This window comes from Ctenocephalides felis, unplaced genomic scaffold (assembly GCF_003426905.1).
Source record: "Ctenocephalides felis isolate EL2017-DRISC unplaced genomic scaffold, ASM342690v1 CF-g0.4_SCAFFOLD_00845, whole genome shotgun sequence".
In the NCBI taxonomy this organism is placed as follows: domain Eukaryota; kingdom Metazoa; phylum Arthropoda; class Insecta; order Siphonaptera; family Pulicidae; genus Ctenocephalides; species Ctenocephalides felis.
The window spans coordinates 64,000,998-64,022,279 of record NW_020536999.1 but is presented as its reverse complement, the minus strand read 5'-3'; the positions used below and the strand labels follow the sequence as shown (position 1 = coordinate 64,022,279).

Here is a 21,282-nt window from a genome sequence, read left to right as displayed (position 1 = left end):
GGGTGGATCGGCCTTCCAAAGTTAGTTGTGGTTTGTTATAAATTTGGACGCGATTGGAGCACTCTAAATTTTCAAAATTCAATCCCTATCTTTGGGTCAATGCACGGGACATTAGAATTCATTTTAAAGGTATGGTTTCTTCAGCAAAGTATCTTATTTTGATCCCTAGTATCCGAAAATTATATATGCCTAAGCGACTTTTAAACCCACCCGCCCTAGTATATATAATAAAGTATACCCCCCTAGTATATATTTATATATATATATATATATAAATATATATTTTATTTCGACGCGTTGCCTTAAATAATTAAATATGTTTCGATGTCGAACAAAAGTATCTCAAGATAAACATATGAATATAACATTAAGCAAAAAAGAGAATTTACCTATTAAAGATACTTTATATAAAATATCTTTATTATTCCAGCCGTTTTGACATAAAATACTATGTCATCATAAGTAGATTTACAATATTAGTAGGCAGAAAACAGAAAAAAATACAAATTATACACAAATATGGAAACAGAATATTAATAATTGTTATGATTAAATGTCACCGTAAAAATGTTTGGCGCCATGTTTGAACTCAATCGGTTGTAACGGTAACTTCACACCAAACGAGTATTGTTTTATGAAATGTCAAATTAGTAACCGAATTAAAGTTTGTTGTTTAAGTTAAAGTTTACAACCGAATTGTAGTTTCCCAAGTGTCAAAAATAATGTCGCAAGTAGAAGAAATTGAAGATTTTTTGGGAGATGATATTTTTAATAGAAACATAGATGATAATCTTGATGAAATACCTGAATCTGAGGAAAATAATGAAGCTTCCGAAGAATCAACAAGTAGAAAGGTTGAGGTTAAAAAACGTGTAGCAAGGGCGCCTTTGCCAAAACTGAATGCTCAAAGATTAAGTGGTCCTAAAGGTATTATCTCAATAGATAAGCATTTTGAACACTTCAAATTTAAGGGTAAACACCATGAGAAAGATGATCTAAATAAAGTAATGATAAAACTAGAACTTTGGGCACATCGCTTATTTCCAAAATATCAGTTTGATGATTGCTTGGAACGTATTGAACGATTGGGTAAGCAGAGAGTTATTATGTCTTACATGAATATGTACCGCCTTAATACATTGCAACCAGAAGCAGATGAAAAAGAAAACTTAGAACTTATACTCGATGAACAAAACGATGTATTGGCCACTCCTCTAGATGAGATGGATGAATTTTTAAACGAACAAATAACATTAGCCAAAAGCAGAGATACTTTTCATAATGAAGCTACATTTGATGCATTAATTAATTCTCCTTCAAGTAGTTTATTTGGAAGTTCACCTAAACCTACTTCCACACCAAATCATACAGAGCGCAATGTTCCAGCAGATAATATTCAGACATTGACTGAAGAGCAGAAAAACATAATTGCATTAAATCGACAAAAAGCACGAGAAATGTTGATGCAAAAGGCCAAAGCAAATAATATTGTAATGTGATATTTATATTAGTTATTTCATTAGTTTTAAAATATTTCTGTTTTACACTGTTTATACAAAGCTTGGGCATCTGTATCGAATTTTTTGCCGGTAATAAATTTTATAAAGCCTATAATTGTTATAATTTTTAGATAGCTTTTTTTAAGATAATGATCGATTGAAAAATCATGCAAAATATGCACATTTATACATAAAATCCTACTCATCTTAATATTGCACTGCAATATCACTATTATAAAAGAATCACTATAATATAACAAAGTGTATTGAATAGAATAAGATGAGATTTTTCAACGCTGTTTAATAGGTTTGACAATGATTTGATTTAATTTGAAAACAAAACTTTTATAATAATATTACATTAATATTACTTTTGTAATAATATTATCATGCTTGAACATAATATAACATTCAGGATTTTTAATTGAATAGCGTATTAACGTGGTATTAAAAAGTGAGATATAATGAAAATCTTAAAAGGCATTTTATTTTTTACATTTAAGTAATACAAAATCATAAATAATTACCAATCTGTTGATGCTCTTTCTACCATTATTGGCAAATACTGCTCAAAATAAAATAATTCCAGTTTTGTTATCAGCTGAAAATCTAGATTTTGCAAAAGCTCTTCATCCATGTATATAGCCACATAATAGCCTCCTAAAATCATAATTTATTCAATTGCAAGCAATATATTTAATATGTGATGATAAAATAGAACATACCTGCAGATGGCCAAATAAATAAATATTTGGACCGCACAAATGTTTGGCATGGATTCCAGTGCTCAACTTTAAATTTCCATTGATGTGTTCGAGGTGAGGGTAGTACATTAATTGTACCACCCTCACTCACAATCACTCACAAACGGCTTATTTTTGAAGGATATTGTACATTTTACTTCCAATAATTTCTTTGCTAAAAAACCGTCAATCACAAATCCATCTGGAGAATAGCACAGCCACTTAGTGAAACCAAAAGGCCTGTTCTCGCAGTCTTGGATTTCGACAATTTTTCATACTCTTCTAAGGCTTTTGATTCAAACATATTGCATATTTACTTTTAGTTGGCCAGTAAGATCTTTGGAATTTAAAAAATCATTAATTAGAGATTCAATACTCCTAGTTTTTCATATATTAATAGCATGTGCTTTTTGACTTCCAGAAATTCTGTAAATCATGACATCATGCCAAATATGAGATTCATTCTGCGACAAATTGCTAACAGAAAGGTCTAATACTTGTTTAGCTGACAAAACAATATGCATATCATAAAATTTCTTATGGCCACAGTTCAAAATTTTATCCAAACCCAGAAAAAATGAATCTTGCTCTTCCATGAAAATAAGAAGATCAACTAGAATACCTGCACAGCCATCAGTTTTCTTTTTTTTTTTGAATCCGCATCTTTGTTTGAATCCACAGCTCCTCTACACAAGTATTGCGGCAACAAGTAGTGTTTACTGGGGTACTTTCTATAAGGGCAGTTAAGTAACTTTTGCACGTAGGCAAAGATATTCAAGGTAAAAATACCAACCAACTGATGGCTGGCCCCAACCTTGTGCAAACCTAGTTTTTGTAGCGCTTCTTGTTGTATTCAAAAATAGAATAAGTGCACATATGTGCTTGCATTGTTTTCCAAGTTGGGCACAGCATGTGCTGAAAGCGTATGATTTTCATCAAGCTACAACAAATAAATAATTTATTTGCTAAACCATTCCATATTTTTCTGCTTTATTTATATCCTTTTACGTGCAATTTCACTTTAACGGAGACGGTGTCGAGACAAACACCTCTCTTCTCCTTAACTTTTTTCACATAGTCGAAGGCTATATTCTTAAAATACTATCCATCCTGACTGTAAATATAATACATTTTAACAAACAAAATTTTAATTTTGAATTTCATTATTCTTACTTCTGTTATTTTAAACAAACAAAAGATCTATGATGAGCAAATGATGTAAAAACTATAACAATTTTCCAGTAACCTAAAAATGCACGTGTTAGACCAAAACAAATATTTGCTAGAGCACACGGTATTCTAATGGTATTCTAATATTGTCTAGGAATTGAAACTCACCAATGAGTCGTCAAGTTTCACTTAAAAATCCGCTAAAGGAGAGCCTAGAATATATAGTATTTAAACCCTATCAAATGGTGCTAAACTCTGCTGCTACACGTGCATAACATAACAAAACAACAAAAAATGACATTTCGTTTACATTTCTGTTTTACGTTGAACATATTACTGTAAATATTATTTATAATTATATATCAATGGTGACTAACGACAGAAAACAAGAAATAGAAAGCGATCTCTCCAGGAAAATTACATAAAACTAATTTTATAAAATATATAAATTTAATTCAACCAGCCTCTTAAGTTTACAACCTTAAAATTCAGAATGGCTTCTAAATTTGCGCAGACTTGTAAAAAATGTACAGCTAAGTTAAACGCTTTTAACGACACTTATTTAAAATGTAAGGTATGCCAAGATTTTGCTCATGTTAAATGCATACCTAGTCGTTTGTTTGAAAGCGGGATAGCAGGTGATATTTTCTTTGTCTATACTTGTTCAGAATGTTCTGCGGGAGAAGATATTATAATAAGAGATAAAATCTCCTGGTATTCAAGAATGCTTTATGAAATGCAGATAATAAATATTAGTTATTCAATTAAGTTAATTTTAGGTTTATGGCAATAGTCCTTGCTTTACATGATATGTCTTGCAAATCTTCCGGAATCAGCAACCAAGGATATTTTCATTGGAAAACACATATAATAAGTTTCATTGATCGTAACTGGCAAAATCTATTTTCACAAAACTTGTAAGTAAGCAATATATGTATATACATATATATATATATATATATATATATATATATATATATATATATATATATATATATGAGTAAGTTCTTCAAGGTCAATACATCATATAAAATTCTCGCATCAGAGTCATACACATTAACTACTTTTTCCCTGCAAAATATATTATATTTCACAAATACTTTGCTATGCTCTTTTCAACAAAAACAAAAAAACAAGTTAGTGTTTATATGATAGTGCAAAATTATGTGCCTTGTACTAGTTACTGATGTAAGACCATATTTATATCCACTGATGATGACTTAAAATCCTATGTCGAAACGTTTGGAAAAAATTAAAGATTAACTTCTAAATCTTTGCCCTTTGATGTTTTGCCCTTGAAGAACTTACTCATATTTCTCAACATCAAATCGTATAACAATATATATATATATATATATATATATATATATATATATATACAGTGGCGTCGGAACCAAATTTTCGATGGGTGCGCTCGTTTTTTTTTTTTTTTTTTTTTACATAGACAGCCAGTGGTCTCATTTTTTTTTTCTGACAAGAGTTTAATTCGGATAAAGTAGATGTTGCTGAGCCCACCCATCAAAATTTATGGGTGGGCTCAAGCCCACGCGGTTCCGACGCCACTGTATATATATATATATATATATATATATATATATCTAAGTAAGTTTCATCTTTAAGTAAGCCAATTTAGTATGTTTCCTTTTACAATGTAATGCAATGTAAATTATTCTTTTAAAGGAAACGTCGTAAAAACTGGTTAGGTACTATTGCTGGTATATTATCACACAATAGTCCATCATTTTTCCTATCTGGAACTAGTGATTTGAATGATAATGGCTGGTGGAAATTATCTCATGACCTTCTACCGGGCGTTTATTCAATGCTTTGTAAGTATCATTTTATAATTCCTTGTATATTCTGCAATAGCAATATCATAAGTCCGATTTGTAGAACCCAATATACTGTTCTTGTATTGTTTAGAAACTAATTATGTTTTTTTATTTCTGTGTTGATTGCCAGTTACGTAACATAAATTATTTCTAAATATAAAGCCAGAATTAACTCATATTTTCTTTAATTAATTTCTTTTCATCTTGAGTGGTATTTTTACCTATTACAAAAAAAATGAATATATGAACAAAATACTGCTATTTTTGTTCTTTAATTGCTAATTTTGTTCCTGCATTTAGAGGAAAGAGTTTAAAATTGTCTATATTTTTTTTCAAATATAATACAGCTTCAATGTTTTTTCCACTAAAAATAATTACTTTCTGGACATATGTATATGAAAACACTTTAAAAATATACTTGCTACAACTGAAATGTATAATAACTATAGATGCTGATGTGATATCTGTTAGGAATAACGTGAGGAATAAATTTAAGGACAAAGATTCATTAATGGCAAAAGATGAATTTATAGTGCTCCAATTATTAAAGGATTATGGACTCATAGAACAGCATGAAAATTTCAGAAATATATTAATGGTTTGAGAAGCCAGTTTTTTAAAGATGTGGACAAGTACGAAAATGATACTTCATCAGATGATGAACTTCATCCGTATAAAATGATGCATTTGCAAAGTGATGATAGCAATAACTTTATGGATGATGTGAGTATTTTATTCATCATAAAATAAACATGCAAATACAAGCATGCATGCAAATTCTGTAAGAGGCTACAAATAAAAATATACAAATTATATTATTTATTACATCTTGTTAATAAAAATATTCATTCAGGTTTATTCAGAGAAATCTTATCTTGATCCAAGTGAACTTTTTGATGTAAACATTGATGATGGTCATGTAAACTCAATACTGGAATCAGATGACCAGTTCAATTGGAAATTATTTTCAAGCAATTTATTGAATATTCATAAGAGCGATAAGTCTGTGATACCTGTGTGTAAACAAGAGTTTAATTCGGATAAAGTAGATGTTGCAGAACTTGCACCCATCAAAAGTCTATTTAATGTTAACATTAAGCCAAAAATTAGACCTTGGAGCAATTCGAGTCCGAACATTTCATACAAGTGAGTTATATAAATGCATTAATAATCAAATATTAATGTTTATATTTTCAATTACAGTTTATACTCATTACAGAAATATTCAATCATTAACTGAATACCAGGAACATGAGCTCTATGCAAAATTAAAGCATTATCTGAAAATTTTAAATGATGACCCAAATATATCAAAGCATATTGATAAAGCAAAATTATGTGAAATTAGAAGACTCCACTGTAAACTCAAGGTTCGAAAGGAGTTAAGAAAATTAAATATTGATTTCAATTTGGATAGGTATTACTTTATTTCATGACAATGTTTGAATAGCAGAATATATATTTTGGTACATATTTTATAGGCTTGTATCAGGGCAACATATAAACAAAAGTAATGATTCTGCTGGAAAAATTAATATTCTGGATAAGTTTCAGGTGAGTAGTCTGGCTAAACTTTTCTTTTTATCTCTTCAATTTCAAAATTTTAAAAAACAATATTTGAGAAACTTTCAAAAGATCTTTGAAATAAATATTGATATTTATTTATTTATTTGTATATATTGCATTATATTTGCACTATTATTTGTTTTATAATAAATAATTATTTCTTCTAAGGTTGTATCTACACCAGTTATTGATAATATTTCCTTTGCCACTCGTTTGACAGGAATGAGTTTGTGGAGTTGTTTTGTATCGCCTTATACGAACAAGGAACTTAAACCATTTGTTAGACGAGATTATGAAACTATTTCACCATGGATAAAGGTAAGTCAATTAATTTGCAAAAACATAACCACATCTATAATTATTCATATTCTTTTTGTAAATTTTGGGTATTATGCCGGTAAATAAATAAAACTCTTTAGATGCATTCAGAAAATCACTCTAACTCTCCAGTGAAAATTTTGATCAATTTTAAGGGATGCAAAACAAAAGGTTTTTTGCAATTTCAGTTACCTATCATACAGAAAATCAATAATTACAAACTACAGAGTGTAACTTATAATTTTATTTTAGCTAATGAATGAAATTAAAATGAAAGTGAACAAAGAGCAAGGGAAAAGAGCTCCGATTGATTATTGTTATGTTCGACCACATCATATTGCAGTCATAAATAGCCTTTGTGAACATTTCTATTGGCCTGGAATAGATGGTACTTATTAAAATTTAGAATAATAAGTTCAATTACATTCCCTAAAGTAATATTTAATATAGTGGTATCCCGATATATGAGTTTAATTCGTTCTATAACCATGCTTGGTATGCCGAATAAGTTTACTGTTTAATAATTTAATTTTTTTTTCTCTCCGTTTATGATATTGTGGGAAATGTGGACATAGGTTTTGTTGAACAACTCTTTAAATTCATTTAAGGTTCTTATCTTGAGATTCATTCTTTATCAACTTCTACTGTTATAACCCGTGGTTATAAAATTAATATTTTGTAAATGTACAAAATGAAAAAACGCGAACTCAACATATATAATTGAAAAATCAGTATTAATGTATAGTTACAATTTCAAACATTGAAATAATTTTCAATATATTTGCATGGGTAAATCGTTACTACACAATTAAGATCAATATATAATTGAAATGTCTAACTAATGACTACTATTGAAATAATGAACTATCATAAAACAGCCAAAATTTTCTATGGTAGGAAAATCATTGTTGCAACTGACGAAATTTTTTATAATTTCATTATGTCATTCACATTTGAGAGAACTCTTACACGCTTAAAACTCGTATATCGAACTTTGCTCGTATGTCGAAGCAAACAAACCGCTCCTTTGGCGGCGCTCAAAACACTTGTATGTGAGGCTCGTAAGTCGGGGTACCACTGTATGAAATCAAAACCAAATTTATATATACTTTATATGTGTACATATGCACTTCGAATTTTTATGCAATACTATAATTATTGATATATTGCTTCTAAATTTTAGTCAGTGATGTACTTCAATATCCTGATTATACAGTTGTAGCCTTGTACAAGAAACTCGTTGTTGGATTTGCACTTCTAGTACCAGATGCTAATCACAATGAAGCTTATATATCATTTCTTTGGACGAGACCAAATTGGCAAAAATGTGGAATAGGATCGTTCATGTTATACCACTTGATACAGGTAAATATTGATTTTATTAATATTTTGTTGTAATACGAAAAGAGAAAACAGATTTGCTTTGTAATATGGAAATGTATATCTTTCCAGACGTGTATTGGCAAAGACATAACATTGCATGTGTCTGCGACAAACCCTGCATTAATATTATATCAGAAATTTGGTTTTAAAGTTGAAGAATTTATACTGGATTTTTATGATAAATATATGCATGCAACGTCCAAAGAATGTAAGCATGCATTGTATTTAAGATTATCTCGCTAGTTATTAAAATAAATTGAAAATATTAGAAATATATGTTATTTTATTTTATTGAGTGGTACGTACCTGGAATGACTATCAATCCTAGTAAATTCGTAGTTTTTACCTATAAGAATTCGACCAATGGCATTTGGTTGTTATTCTCCACTAGAGCCAATTCAAATCGAGTCCGAACCCATTCAATCCAGGTTTTCTAGGTGTTATGATCATATAGTTGACGAGATTTATGAAAAAAGAATATTTATGCAGGTTAAGTACATACTTACTCATATATGCATGAACGTCACAATACTTTTGGAGTATTACTTTTTTCCAACATTTTGTTTATAATTCTATAAAAATCATAATTGTTATCGATTATGTCCCTGAAAAGCTGTCCTATTGTATATTGCTTATAAATTAAAATAAGTGAGACTAGTATTTCATTATCTTTAAAATTATTTTTCAAAATATTTTAGCAGATATTTAATAAATTATTGAAAATATATGTTGCACCTACCCCATTTTTTCTAAACTATAGGTGAAACATACCTTTAAGGGGGTTTTGATTATTAACTTTATCACCATTCCAATATTCACCTTCTCAGGCATGCAAACAAGTAAAAACACTTTGATGACGAAAACATTTTTTGGTCACTTATGATTTTATTTTATTGAACTGAAATTCTTCATTTTTTATAAAATTTATTTGTTTCATTTTTCGTTTTTAAACGTTTTTTATGCGTAAATTGCAATTTGCGCGCCCAAGTAATAAAAACTTTGCATTTTATAATAAATAATGATATTATAATAAATATTTTATTATACCATTTGTTGTAAGCGTTATTATTCTAGAAAGTTCATCCTGAGCAGAAACCTTATCGCCATAGAAGTCACAATTTTTTTTTAACATTTACGAAGTAACGACCCGACCGATTTTTGACAAAATCTAATTAGCACATTTCCCAATTAATATTTGAATGAATTTTGATTTTTCAAAACCGTTTCACGAATTTAGGCTAAAACGGTGACAAACAAAATTGAACTTTTTTACTAATTTGAAGAAAAAATCGGCTCTACTGATTGTCGCTAGTGCTTATCGATTCGGTTCAGAGAAAACGTTGACAAAAGGTAAAACGTCGGCTCACATGCCACACACTCACTTTTACCAAATTTGGGCTTAATCGATTAAGAATGACTCCAAGCGTCGAGGGAATATAATATTAGCAATTGAAAGAAACTTGCTACATATGCAGATATTGTGAGGCTAATATATTAAAAAAAAAATTGTGTAACGTTCAATGTACATATATACTTTTATTATTTTGTTCTTAACTTTTTTCTTGTTTTTTTTTTTTTATATATATTGTTATAGTTTTTTATTATTATATTGTTTTTTTTTTGACCAATTTAAAATCAGTGTTATTAATTTAAACATTATATGACTCTTGCGAATATTTTGCGGCGCATAATGCCGATATTCAAACTGACAAAAAATCGTTGATCGGCACGGCAAATTTGTAATTTAAAAATACAAAACAATGTAATATGCATCATAGGCATAATGACAAATAATTCAGTTCAGTTATACTTTTTTATTTATTTTGTATTACAGTTATAATAAAATTTAAAAATTATTATGTAACAAGGATAATATATATAGATCAATAAATCATTCTGTATTTTAGTATTCAGATAACCATAACTAGCCAACCCAAAATAAGACAAACTCCCCCTGCAGGCGCTAGTTGACTAAATTTATGTTCTCCAGAAAAAGCACGATAGTAGCATGTGCCGCAGAATAATAACATTCCCATTGAGAAAAAAGTAGCGCTCTGAAAAAAGAGGTGATAACTTTGAAAAAAAGCTCATGTAGAACTTCTAGATTACACTGCTAAAAACATGCTTTGAATATGAATCATTAATCAGCCCATATTTTGATAGAATCATACTATATTCTGATTGACTATTTGTAAAATGATAATGAAAAAAAAAAGGAATATAAACCAAATATTTTAATTTACTTAGCCTCAATCTTTCACATGAAAAACCATTTCCATATCTACAAATGTTGCAATGTTTTGTATCAGAAATTAGAAAAAAATCTGCAATGTACACATATAAGAAACAAAGTTGAAACCACACTTCTTTCAAGTAATCATCAAATGAAAGAGTACTTTTATGTGCATAATAAGTACATTATTACTTATTATTATTATTACTTGTCAATAATTATAAAAAATTTCAATTAAAATACATACTTTAATTCAGCTTATGTTCAAGTTAACTTAAATGAGGCTCAACTATTAAAAATAATGAATAGGGTTTATAGTAGTTTAGTTTATATAGAAATTCTCCCAAAGTGATAAGTAGAGTTATAGGCTAACTGAATTCAAATAGTCTGGGGCTTGAGTCCATATACTTCCAATATTTAACCTTATAAGACACTTTCTTGACGATTGAAATCTCACAACAAAAGTATCACTGAACACAAATTTGTCAATTGTTTTTATTAACATTGACAATGAGTTTTTTACAAATTCCTAAATCGTATCAAATTTTTCGATAGTGATCTAATGCAACTCTTTGGTAATTTCAGATAAATATTGCCAATCATTCCACATAATACAAACGCTGAAGAATAAGATCATGTTTGAAAAAATTTGATCTGTAGCAAAATGTTAGTAAGTTACATATTACTAAAAAAATGCTTAGTAGCATATAATTTAATAAGCTAGATATCATGACATTTATCGTAAAATCCAAAATATACTTACCAATTTAGAATATCTACAAAGTGGAGTTCCCAACAATGCTAATGTATGAATAAAATGAAATCGGTTTGCAGTTTCATAAATTTTTCTTAAATCTTTTTGTCCAGAATCTACTTCAGGGTAATGCTTATGAGAACCATATGCTCCAAGTATTACAGCACTTGCTCCACAAATTCCTGCCACTCGAATTATATATCTAGAATTTCCAATGAGGTTCCACAAAGGTTGCATTGTTTGTATAGTCTTAACCGGCACTTGTGCTTTTGGCTTTACGTATCCCTATGGCATTTAGTATATTATTTAAATAAAATTATCGAATAATTTGAATTCTATTTTTCAGTAACACAAACCGTTTTTCTTGCTACATCTATTAAAGTACTTGATATAGGATTTGTGAATATCACATACGATAATGTATCATTAACTAATTGATACATGCCTAATAATTGAAGTAAAAATGACGGAAAAATAAAAATATGTAAAACAGTTTTTACTAACTTGTATCCTTTGTTTATTTCGACACAATTGCAGCCCTAGTCTAGACACAATAATAATAGAAAAAGATGACAGGCATAGATAAAAGAATTACAAATATAGATCCCTCTCTCGAGACATTTCTCCATTTCTCATTGCAAACCATAGATAAAACTGATGCAAGGGAAGACCACGAGTTGCGTTTGTTCACCGATGTGCACCGATCACCGATGGTTCACCCATAGGTAAAAGAAGATCACCGGTTCACCGTTAGTTATTCTTTGAAGAACAAACAACAACACAGCACAACCAACCATAAATAAATAAAAACACAACAATCGTTAATCACACAATATTTAAAAAAAAAAAATCGTATTTTGGCCATCATGCAAAGCCATCATTTATGAATATTTTTCTATTTTGTTACTTAAATATACTAAATACCTTTATTATTTCCAAAAGAAAACTAATTTTTATGCTGCTATTTCTTAACATAAGATTTGCTAATCGGATCTCCTAAGAAGAATGTTTTTTCTTTCGGAAATGAATAAATAAATTGAAAATTCTTATGAGATTCACTTTTTTATCTATGTACAATAATCATCAGATTTCTTCTAAGTTAATATCTAAACTAATTCAGTAAACTTTTCAAATTTCAAATTTTAAACTCATGAGGAGCTAGGGAGTTATCACCGAAAAAATGCGAATTTTACTGATTTGGCCTAGAGCACCTAGAGTTTATTTATCTATGTCTGAACCATTCCAGTCAAATTTAAAGTTTTTTTATTGGAAAAAGTAAAACTGCAGTTTTACTTTATCCAATAAGAAAACGTTAAATTTGACTGGAATGGCTCAGAATTGGTTCAGACATAGATAAATAAACTAATAACCATGGTTATTATCGTTTCTAACTAATTTGAGTTTTCTTACTTTAATAAACATGGCATTTCAAAAATCAGATTACTCATTTTTGTCTGCATGCAATGTTAGTTATACAAAATTGTTTTCACCGTTTTTACGAAAGGCTCGGATTTCTGGAAAAAAAACTGCAGAAAGAAAGTTATACATAGCTTTATAATATAGCTGTAATATTTTGAATCTTTGTTACTTGTGTGTACGATTTAGGGTTCAATAGCACTCTATAATCTATTCATTATGTATATAAATTAAAAATAAATTGGTGTAAGCAAATTCTATCTATACAAAAAATTAGTACCTTTTTTAGATTATATAGTTATAATTTGTAACATACTCAGTCTATTGCTCGAACAACAAACAAACTAGTAGAATACTTCTTTTAATTATTTCTGTCAGTTGTTCAGTCTGATCATATCAACAGTCAAACAACCCATTATGAGCGGTATTAAATTTTTTAATATCACAATTATAAAATGGTTATAAATATAATTCTAAAGATTCTTTTAGCAGAACACTTTGAAACTTTCAATATCTTCTAAAATCATATCAATACTAGTCAAACACAAATATTAATTTGGTATTTGGTAATATTATATTATGTTATATGGTTTCATGGAAAAAACATTGACGATATTATAAAACTTTTATTCATTTTTATTCATTATTTATTCTAGGAAATTGTAATAATTTCATCAAATATCAAAATAACAATATCAAGGTTTCACGAGTAATATAAAAGGATAATGCACTTAAGATTCTGAAAACATGCGCAATTCTATAAAAATAATCATATTCTGGAGCCTTTTTGCTGCAACACTTTAGCTCTATCAGTTGGTTCTGTTTCTTTACTATTTACGGTAAGGCCACATTCCCTCGATACAACACACAAAAATTCAGCATGTTCTTCTGAACCGTAACTATAGTGAGGACCCATATTAATTAATTGCTCAAATCTCCATCCATCAGACATTGTAGACACCATCTGTACAAGATTTCAAATAAATATAAATATCTCACAATAAAAAATAAGATACAGAGATTCCAAAATAACCTGTGAAAGTTCATTTTCTTGAAATTGCAGAACTCTATAAACCCGCTTTTTATCATGAATGGGTTGGTTATCTCTTAAAATAATTCGTTCTTTGATTAATTTTATCAAATCTGTAATGTTGTAAAACTCGGCTTCTTCTAAAACACCCTCTTCTACCAAGTCTTTGTTTAGAACTAGCTTCCCATGTCTTAAATAATTTAAAACGGAATGAAAATAAATCGGGTCCCTATCAATTAGGTAGGCTCCAGTTTCATCCTGCATTATAAATAAAATGTGTTTCAATTTGAAGCATAATAATTTATAACCAATATAATTTTACCACATCTGATATTAAATCGCTTTCTTCTTGAATTAGTCTTGCAAGAAAGGAATGCGGATCTCTAGATAATGTGGTCTTTGTAGTTAAAAAGCAAGTTCCACCGACGTTCAGTTTTACCCATTGTTTGCTACCCGTTTTAGTTAAATGCGACTTTCTATCACAAGACTTTACTTCTTCTCCACCGTTTTCCGCCATGTTTGAACTCTGTCAAAACTGTCAATTTAAAATCGAACAGACGTGACCCATAGACTAAACAAACTGCTGCGGGGATATTCAGCTTCAGTCCAAACAAAATTCATAGCAAAAACAAATACTTATATATAGATCGCTCACTCGCATGTTGAAAATTTACTCATTCGCAAATTGAGTGAGTAAATTGAGAGTGTTTTGGAAAAGGAGGAAAGGTGACATAGATAAAAGAAGTTATAGATACATAGATAAAAGAAGTTATAGATAATTATGAAGAATTTTTTTTTATTTTGAAACGGTTTTTATTTTAAAGTCTCAATATATAGTACATTTTATTAAATGTATAAATTTGCTATAATTTTAGTACTATAAAGGTTTCATGGGTTTCAAAATAAAATGTTGAAATAAATTATACATTCGATACAGAAAAAGGTTGGCAGCCCATGCTCTAAATTTTTAAAGATATGGTCAACGTCAACAATACCAAATGAGGTTATAATTATATTTTTGACATTTGACGATTGTTTACTAAATTTCTAATTTGACTTTAATGTCTTGATTTTAAGAATCGATCTAAAATAGTGATCTATAGAAATGGATGTGTGTAATAAATTAAAAGAAAAAGGATGGTAAGTATTAGATATTTTCTCATTGCGAATGAATTTCTAGTGAGTTTTTTTTGTAAAAAATAGAAACATTTATCTTCATAGGTGCTTAAGCGAAGAGGGAACCGAAATTCTGGTGAAGTATGCTAATTCAACAGATCTGAAAATTTTATCAGAAAAAGCTTTGGAGGTGAGTTTTTGATTTGAATGTGGTTATGCTTAATAATAGTTATGTGTGAGTATATGATTAAAATCTTTACGAGCACTATATAAAATTGTATCAAAATCTTCGATTACTTATGTTAGCTCATTTTCATCTATACATGTACAACAACAGATTAATAATATCTCAAATATTTTTTTTTTTAAATTAAAATTAATAATAATCCAAGGCAATCAATATTTTGCATGTAGTAGCATATATATTTATATGATTGCATATACATATCATACTTTGGTTACTTTTGTCATTACATTCATGTTTGTGTGCATAATTACTTATTGTATATTATATTAACAGTTTGACCTGAAAAAAATTGGATGTGGTGCCTTAAGTTCAGATTTATCAAAGTCTAAAACTGATTTTATTAAAGGAAATGTAATTGTGCAAATAACGAAGTTAAAGAATGTATCAGCACCAAAAAGTGATCAAAACTCACATAAAAGTCCTAGGTTATTAAAACTCACATTAACTGATGGAAAAAACACATTTTTTGCTTTAGAAATGAAACTTATTCCTCGCCTGAGTTTAAGTACACCACCTGGAACAAAGGTAAAATAATTAGTTTTATTATATAGTAAAAATGTTCAGCATAACTTTATATATTTGATTATAGTTTTTATGCAGTTATTCTTAAAAGATAACTTGGTTTGTAAAACAATTTAAACAATTTAAAACATATAGAAAAATTTGTTTGGAGGTGTTGTTCACCTTAATAAAAAAACATGTTTATACACCTTGTAAATTTTATATATATATATATAATTTTGTAATAATGATTTTGTAATATATATAATATATATATATATATATATATATATATATATATACTGAAAAATAATAATTTCAAAAATATAAATTCAGAATTTTACATGTGTATATGTATTAAAAAACATATGAGCAATGCTTGAAGAAATGTGTATCAAACTTTGCAAATCTGCAAATATATATATATATTGTTGGCAGTCATCCCACCGCTGCCACCAAATAATGTTGGGCACCGCGTTGATAAACAGAAAAGGCTGTTGGCGCCTCTATATGCAAATCGGTGTTGATGCTCTGGACCTTCCGGAGTTCCTGCAAACTCACTTGCTGAAAATTCTTGAGATTTGATAAATAAAAGACTATTTCAATAACTTCACTTTATTTCACTTTAAGTACAAGGAACTCGGAGGTATTGGAAGAGAAATGTTTGCCCGGCGACCGACATATTAAGACTGACTTATTTCATAATCCTTTGAAACGTAGTGGGGATTTGTCTCGAATATTCTATGCAACGAAAAGGACAAAGTAATGAATTTAGCTGATTAAACAAAATGTTATTCATACGACCTTGGTGAGAATTGTTAACTAGGCGGAATGTCGATAATATGATCTTGGTGAGATTAGTCGATGTAGATTCCCGGTTTCGTGAGAGAATGTTAATGTCAGCTACTACGCAATAGTCTGAGAAAAGTTAATATGAATTGTTAATATCAGCTAAAGCTCAGGGGTTCTAAGATTTCAGTCTGGACTTGTTAGAAATCTAATATTATGACAGTGGTGAGCAACTTGTAATATCAGGGGTGTACAACATTATATATATATATATATTTGCAGATTTGCAAAGTTTGATACACATTTCTTCAAGCATTGCTCATATGTTTTTTAATACATATACACATGTAAAATTCTGAATTTATATTTTTGAAATTATTATTTTTCAGTTGTTTTTGAAAGGAAATAGTTTGAAATTGATGCATAACTATGTATTATTAAATTCTGAAAACACAGAAGTGCTTGGAGGAATAGTTACAAGTCTGGTCGAGAAATGGGAAGTGGAGAAAAATCTTGAAAAATGTACTAAAGGTAAGTTTACTGTATAACAAATATGAATAACTATGAAAGATTTTTGGTTACTACGAATCAAATTGCTAATCATTAATAACAAATCATCTTTTGATTTAAATTTTATATTTACAAACTATCTTATTATTTGAAAATTATTATCACTTATTTATGAAAATATAGGTACTAAAAACGTTGCTGGTTATCCGCCATGGATTCCATTTGATAAAAATATTATTGATGGTGGTGAGACTACTAATCCAGAAAATCATAAAGCAACAAACCTTCTCAATTGTGCAGATAACAAGGTCCAGAATGATGAATTTGATTCGCAACTACAACAAAATATTAAACAAGCCTTGATTGACAATCAAAAAAAGCCAAAAAAGGTAAATATGGGGGTGGGGCTTATCATATACAAAATTATTTTTTATGTCACGAGTTTTAAAATATAGCCCCTTTATGTATAGTCTTTGCTAATTTAAACTAATAAATTGCCAGTAACTTATAAAGTATAGAAATATAAATCTGTTGTAAAATCATTTCATATATTCAGAACCTTTCTGCTATCAAAAATTTCTAAATGCATGGTAGAAATTAGAATTAACAAAATTTATTTCTAGGATTTTGGAGGTGGTAAAAAAACATTAGTCGATATGAATGTTCAAAGATTAATGGATAAAGGTTTTTCACAATTTGAAGCCGAAAATGCATTAAAATTGTGTAAGCACAATTTTGATAAAGCCCTTAAAAAGCTGCAATTTTCGCATCCTGCTAATCAGCACTCAGTAAAGTCGGAAAAGTTTGAGAAACACACAGAAGTCAAAGATTTCAAACCAAATTTAGGAAAGATATCTTTATCAGACTTTTTTGAAGATTTACCTTTATCAAGTAAAAAAACTATTGCTGTAGATAGTACGTCATCTTCAATAAATACATCTGCAAGATATGGCAATACATCTGAAAAGGTTATGAATAAAACACATGATTCATATCAAAATGCAAATTCAATAGACAATTATAAATCTAAAGCAATTCATGAGAAAAAATCATACCATAATATAAATCACCAGAGAGATAAAAATCAGTATCTGAATGTGAATGCAAATGCAAAACAAATGAATAGAAATAAAAGCCCTGATAGAAATAATACCTTCAGAGACCGCCAAAGCAATAAGAATGTTCAAAATAAGGAAAAAGTATACGGAAATAAATTTCAGAAAAATATACGAGACGACAATTCTTTTCCAGAAAAAAAGAGTTTTCAACAATCTGGCAACAAAGATATTAATCATGAGATATCTAATTTAGCAAGTAGTGAAAGTGAGAAAGTAAATAAATCAACTGTACCAGAGTTTCCAAAGAAAATATGCAACACAAGAATTTTTCGTAATAACTTGAATAGCAATAGTCATACCGAAACAGCAGGTGGAAATGGTTTCTGTGATAAATTTGACGTAAAAGATAGAAAGTGGCGCATTGGCGATAGGTGTATAGCAAAGTATTGGGAGGATAAAAAGGTATTTATGCTTTTTATCTTTGTGTTGACATACATAGAGATATATACGAATGCATCTGTGCATGTATATATTTAAAGCCAAGTAAACATAAAAATTACATAACAATATTTATTACAGTACTATGATGCTGAAATCACAGGACTTTCTGATTATACATGTGTGGTTCGTTTTCTGGAATATGGAAATTTTGAAGAAGTAAGCAAATTCGATTGCTTGCCCGTTACGCAATCACGCGATCAATACTCTCATCGAAAACAGTATAATTCTTCGAGAAACAAATTGGATAATAATGTCAGCAATCATCAAAATAAACCACTTGAAAAGGATCAACAACGAATTGATGAATCCGAAATTGTTAATAAAGTTAAAAATTTAACTATTGAAAATAGAGCGAAAAAAAATAGATTTGTTCCTAATATTTATGTACCGCCTGCTCAAAGAAAATGATATTTGTTTGAAGATGAGTTACGTGTTTATAATATATAGCAATGAGAATTATGACATATTTGTGAAATAATATAAATATAAGTAAATGGATATTGTAAGGAAACTTTTTTTTTAACAATACTTACATAGGTTATTGAGGAGTCATTAAATAACAAAAAATTACGATTGCCAGAACACCCATACACACTGAAGTTGGCTCCGGTGTTGCCCATAACCTGTCAAAATTTCAGCAGTGTTGCTTTCTGCAAATCATTTAGGGGAATATTTAGTGCAATTCTTCTACCACGCGTCTGAAGACTCGATCTCATTTTTTTCTTGTAGCGTTGTATCGTGTCGTGTCCGCCATTTTCTGTTCAAGTATATTCTGATTGTGCGTTTTTAATTTCATTTTGTTTGCAGTTATGCCTTTCCATTTCGTTTCTTTATGATTCTTTCATTTATTTCATTAATTTTATATTGTTCTTTCCTCTGCGGTTACTATTTTGGTGCTCTCAATCGATTCGCTTGTGCACGTTTCTTCTTAAGTAAGGCTTTTATTATTATTTTTGTTACATTAACATGTTTTATTATAATTCGTTCTGTTTCTTTTCATTTATATTTCTTACTGCGCTTTTTGAAATTAACAAATTTACTTCTTCATTAGGTTTATTTTATTTGAGGGTTATTATCTCACTTTCTATATTAAGGTCTAGCTTAGGTTCCACTTTCTTTACCTTCTTTTCACATTTAGGTCTAGCTGCTTCCATATTATTTTGCTACTTTTTACATTTAGGTCTAGCTTAGTACTTTTTACATTTAGGTTCGTTACTAGCTTAGCTTCCATATTATTTAGGTACTTTTAACATTTAGGTCTAGCTTAGGTTTCATATTATTTAAGTCGTTTTTACATTTAGGTTCGTTACTACCTTAGCCATATTATTTAGGTATTTTTAACATTTAGGTCTAGCTTAGGTTCCATATTATTTAAATACTTTTTACCTTAGGTTCCATATTATTTAGGTACTTTTAACATTTAGGTCTAGCTTAGGTTCCATATTATTTCAGTAGTTTTTACATTTAGGTTCGTTAATAGCTTAGCTTCCATATTATTTAGGTACTTTTTTACTTACGTTTACATTACTTTCTATTTTCATTCTCTAGCCTTTAGTTCATACTCATTTCACAATTTATACAATTTAGTCACTTTGCTCCTTATTCTCGATATCTATTTTATTTGTAATTTATCCAATAAACCAACATGGACTTTGTTTGTAGTGAATGCAAAACCACGTTTACAGCTCGTAGCTCTTTATATCGACACCTCAGGAGACAGCATGACAAAGAGCAATTCGTGTCAATTTTGTTATAAAACCTTTAAAACCATATATACTATATCGATATGTATGCCAAGTGCATTGTAATATCCCTGCATTGTAATATCTAATGTTTTCTATAACATAGGTCAAATTGTAAATAATATAATGTGTATATATTTCATTTTAATAAAAATGTTTATCCGAAAAGATGTTGTTCTTTAACTATGTTTGGTATTGTTCATGGCAATATTGTTAAAATTTGTATGAGATACACCTCATTATTTTAGAACATTCTAAATATCATTATTATATTTATACTATAAATGCGATATATGAATAATGCGATATATGAATAATATATATTATTGAAATATGTGAGTTGAGTGTTGATATATATTTCGATAAAACGAAAGACTGAAAATATCAAAATTTAATACATATCATATGTTTGACTTCATTTTATTATATGATTATAAATATACACAAAATATAAATAAGTTGTGTTCTAATGAACAGAGCTTACATCAAGAACTTTGATGTTCATTTAATATCTAAGCGTGTAAATTCCTGGCCTTAATTCCATGAGAAATGTAAATAAAACTGACAATAAAGTTAAAACATAGAAAATAGTGTGAGTAACTACAATAACTAATCTAAAACACTCTTTAATGTCCTAATCAAACAAAATTATCGTTTTTCGTAATAATATTCGCTAACAAAGAACATTTCACACTGTGAAAGCAATTCTTTCATGGAGGTTATATGTGTTATTTTGACGTTTCATTTGCGAATGACAGTTCGGGTGTATTACACAGTGTCTTTGTCTCTGAATGTTGGTAGTCGTTTTTTTTTTTGACGTTTTGTTGGGTGTCCCTCAGTACATGGCATATTTTTTTGGGTTTTAACGGGGTGT

The 21,282-nt window shown here is 28.9% G+C and overlaps 5 protein-coding genes across 5 annotated transcripts; 3 read left to right on the top strand and 2 right to left on the bottom strand.

The window, feature by feature from the left end:
• The first annotated feature begins 669 nt into the window (after positions 1-669).
• On the top strand, positions 670-1,603 carry LOC113363451 (protein TIPIN homolog). Its single transcript, XM_026605951.1, has one exon. The coding sequence runs from the start codon at positions 723-725 to the stop codon at positions 1,497-1,499; it is 777 nt and encodes a 258-aa protein (XP_026461736.1). The 5' UTR covers positions 670-722; the 3' UTR covers positions 1,500-1,603.
• Positions 1,604-3,706: 2,103 nt separating this feature from the next.
• On the top strand, positions 3,707-8,754 carry LOC113387126 (cysteine-rich protein 2-binding protein-like). Its single transcript, XM_026624834.1, has 12 exons — positions 3,707-4,126; positions 4,192-4,329; positions 5,093-5,241; positions 5,694-5,810; positions 5,843-5,967; positions 6,098-6,390; positions 6,464-6,661; positions 6,726-6,798; positions 6,979-7,128; positions 7,381-7,516; positions 8,312-8,493; positions 8,581-8,754. The coding sequence occupies exons 1-12, from the start codon at positions 3,906-3,908 to the stop codon at positions 8,752-8,754; spliced, it is 1,956 nt and encodes a 651-aa protein (XP_026480619.1). The 5' UTR covers positions 3,707-3,905.
• Positions 8,755-10,315: 1,561 nt separating this feature from the next.
• LOC113363526 (transmembrane protein 256 homolog) lies at positions 10,316-12,142 on the bottom strand. Its single transcript, XM_026606018.1, has 3 exons — positions 11,855-12,142; positions 11,508-11,783; positions 10,316-10,565 (listed from the first exon to the last, which is right to left on the bottom strand). The coding sequence occupies exons 1-3, from the start codon at positions 11,939-11,941 to the stop codon at positions 10,422-10,424; spliced, it is 507 nt and encodes a 168-aa protein (XP_026461803.1). The 5' UTR covers positions 11,942-12,142; the 3' UTR covers positions 10,316-10,421.
• A 1,447-nt stretch (positions 12,143-13,589) lies between these two features.
• Positions 13,590-14,510, bottom strand: LOC113363521 (BTB/POZ domain-containing protein KCTD5-like). The gene is made up of 3 exons (XM_026606015.1): positions 14,267-14,510; positions 13,948-14,202; positions 13,590-13,878 (listed from the first exon to the last, which is right to left on the bottom strand). Exons 1-3 carry the CDS (start codon positions 14,459-14,461, stop codon positions 13,684-13,686), a joined length of 645 nt encoding a protein of 214 aa, XP_026461800.1. The 5' UTR covers positions 14,462-14,510; the 3' UTR covers positions 13,590-13,683.
• Positions 14,511-14,973: 463 nt separating this feature from the next.
• LOC113388444 (tudor domain-containing protein 3-like) lies at positions 14,974-19,112 on the top strand. Its single transcript, XM_026625824.1, has 7 exons — positions 14,974-15,084; positions 15,166-15,250; positions 15,581-15,832; positions 16,987-17,128; positions 17,291-17,496; positions 17,731-18,627; positions 18,745-19,112. Exons 1-7 carry the CDS (start codon positions 15,050-15,052, stop codon positions 19,072-19,074), a joined length of 1,947 nt encoding a protein of 648 aa, XP_026481609.1. The 5' UTR covers positions 14,974-15,049; the 3' UTR covers positions 19,075-19,112.
• Positions 19,113-21,282: the final 2,170 nt, after the last annotated feature.

Coding starts and splice junctions, on each gene's coding strand:
- LOC113363451 (XM_026605951.1), top strand. CDS start 723: ATGTCGCAAGTAGAAGAAATTGAAGATTTTTTGGGAGATGATATTTTT.
- LOC113387126 (XM_026624834.1), top strand. CDS start 3,906: ATGGCTTCTAAATTTGCGCAGACTTGTAAAAAATGTACAGCTAAGTTA. Junction 4,127..4,191: donor ATAAGAGATAAAATCTCCTG/GTATTCAAGAAT, acceptor AGTTAATTTTAG/GTTTATGGCAATAGTCCTTG. Junction 4,330..5,092: donor AATCTATTTTCACAAAACTT/GTAAGTAAGCAA, acceptor ATTCTTTTAAAG/GAAACGTCGTAAAAACTGGT.
- LOC113363526 (XM_026606018.1), bottom strand. CDS start 11,941: ATGTATCAATTAGTTAATGATACATTATCGTATGTGATATTCACAAAT. Junction 11,784..11,854: donor TAGATGTAGCAAGAAAAACG/GTTTGTGTTACT, acceptor TAAATGCCATAG/GGATACGTAAAGCCAAAAGC. Junction 10,566..11,507: donor TTTGTAGATATTCTAAATTG/GTAAGTATATTT, acceptor CTCTTTTTTCAG/AGCGCTACTTTTTTCTCAAT.
- LOC113363521 (XM_026606015.1), bottom strand. CDS start 14,461: ATGGCGGAAAACGGTGGAGAAGAAGTAAAGTCTTGTGATAGAAAGTCG. Junction 14,203..14,266: donor GCGATTTAATATCAGATGTG/GTAAAATTATAT, acceptor TTTATAATGCAG/GATGAAACTGGAGCCTACCT. Junction 13,879..13,947: donor AAGAAAATGAACTTTCACAG/GTTATTTTGGAA, acceptor AATCTTGTACAG/ATGGTGTCTACAATGTCTGA.
- LOC113388444 (XM_026625824.1), top strand. CDS start 15,050: ATGGATGTGTGTAATAAATTAAAAGAAAAAGGATG. Junction 15,085..15,165: donor AAATTAAAAGAAAAAGGATG/GTAAGTATTAGA, acceptor TTATCTTCATAG/GTGCTTAAGCGAAGAGGGAA. Junction 15,251..15,580: donor TATCAGAAAAAGCTTTGGAG/GTGAGTTTTTGA, acceptor TTATATTAACAG/TTTGACCTGAAAAAAATTGG.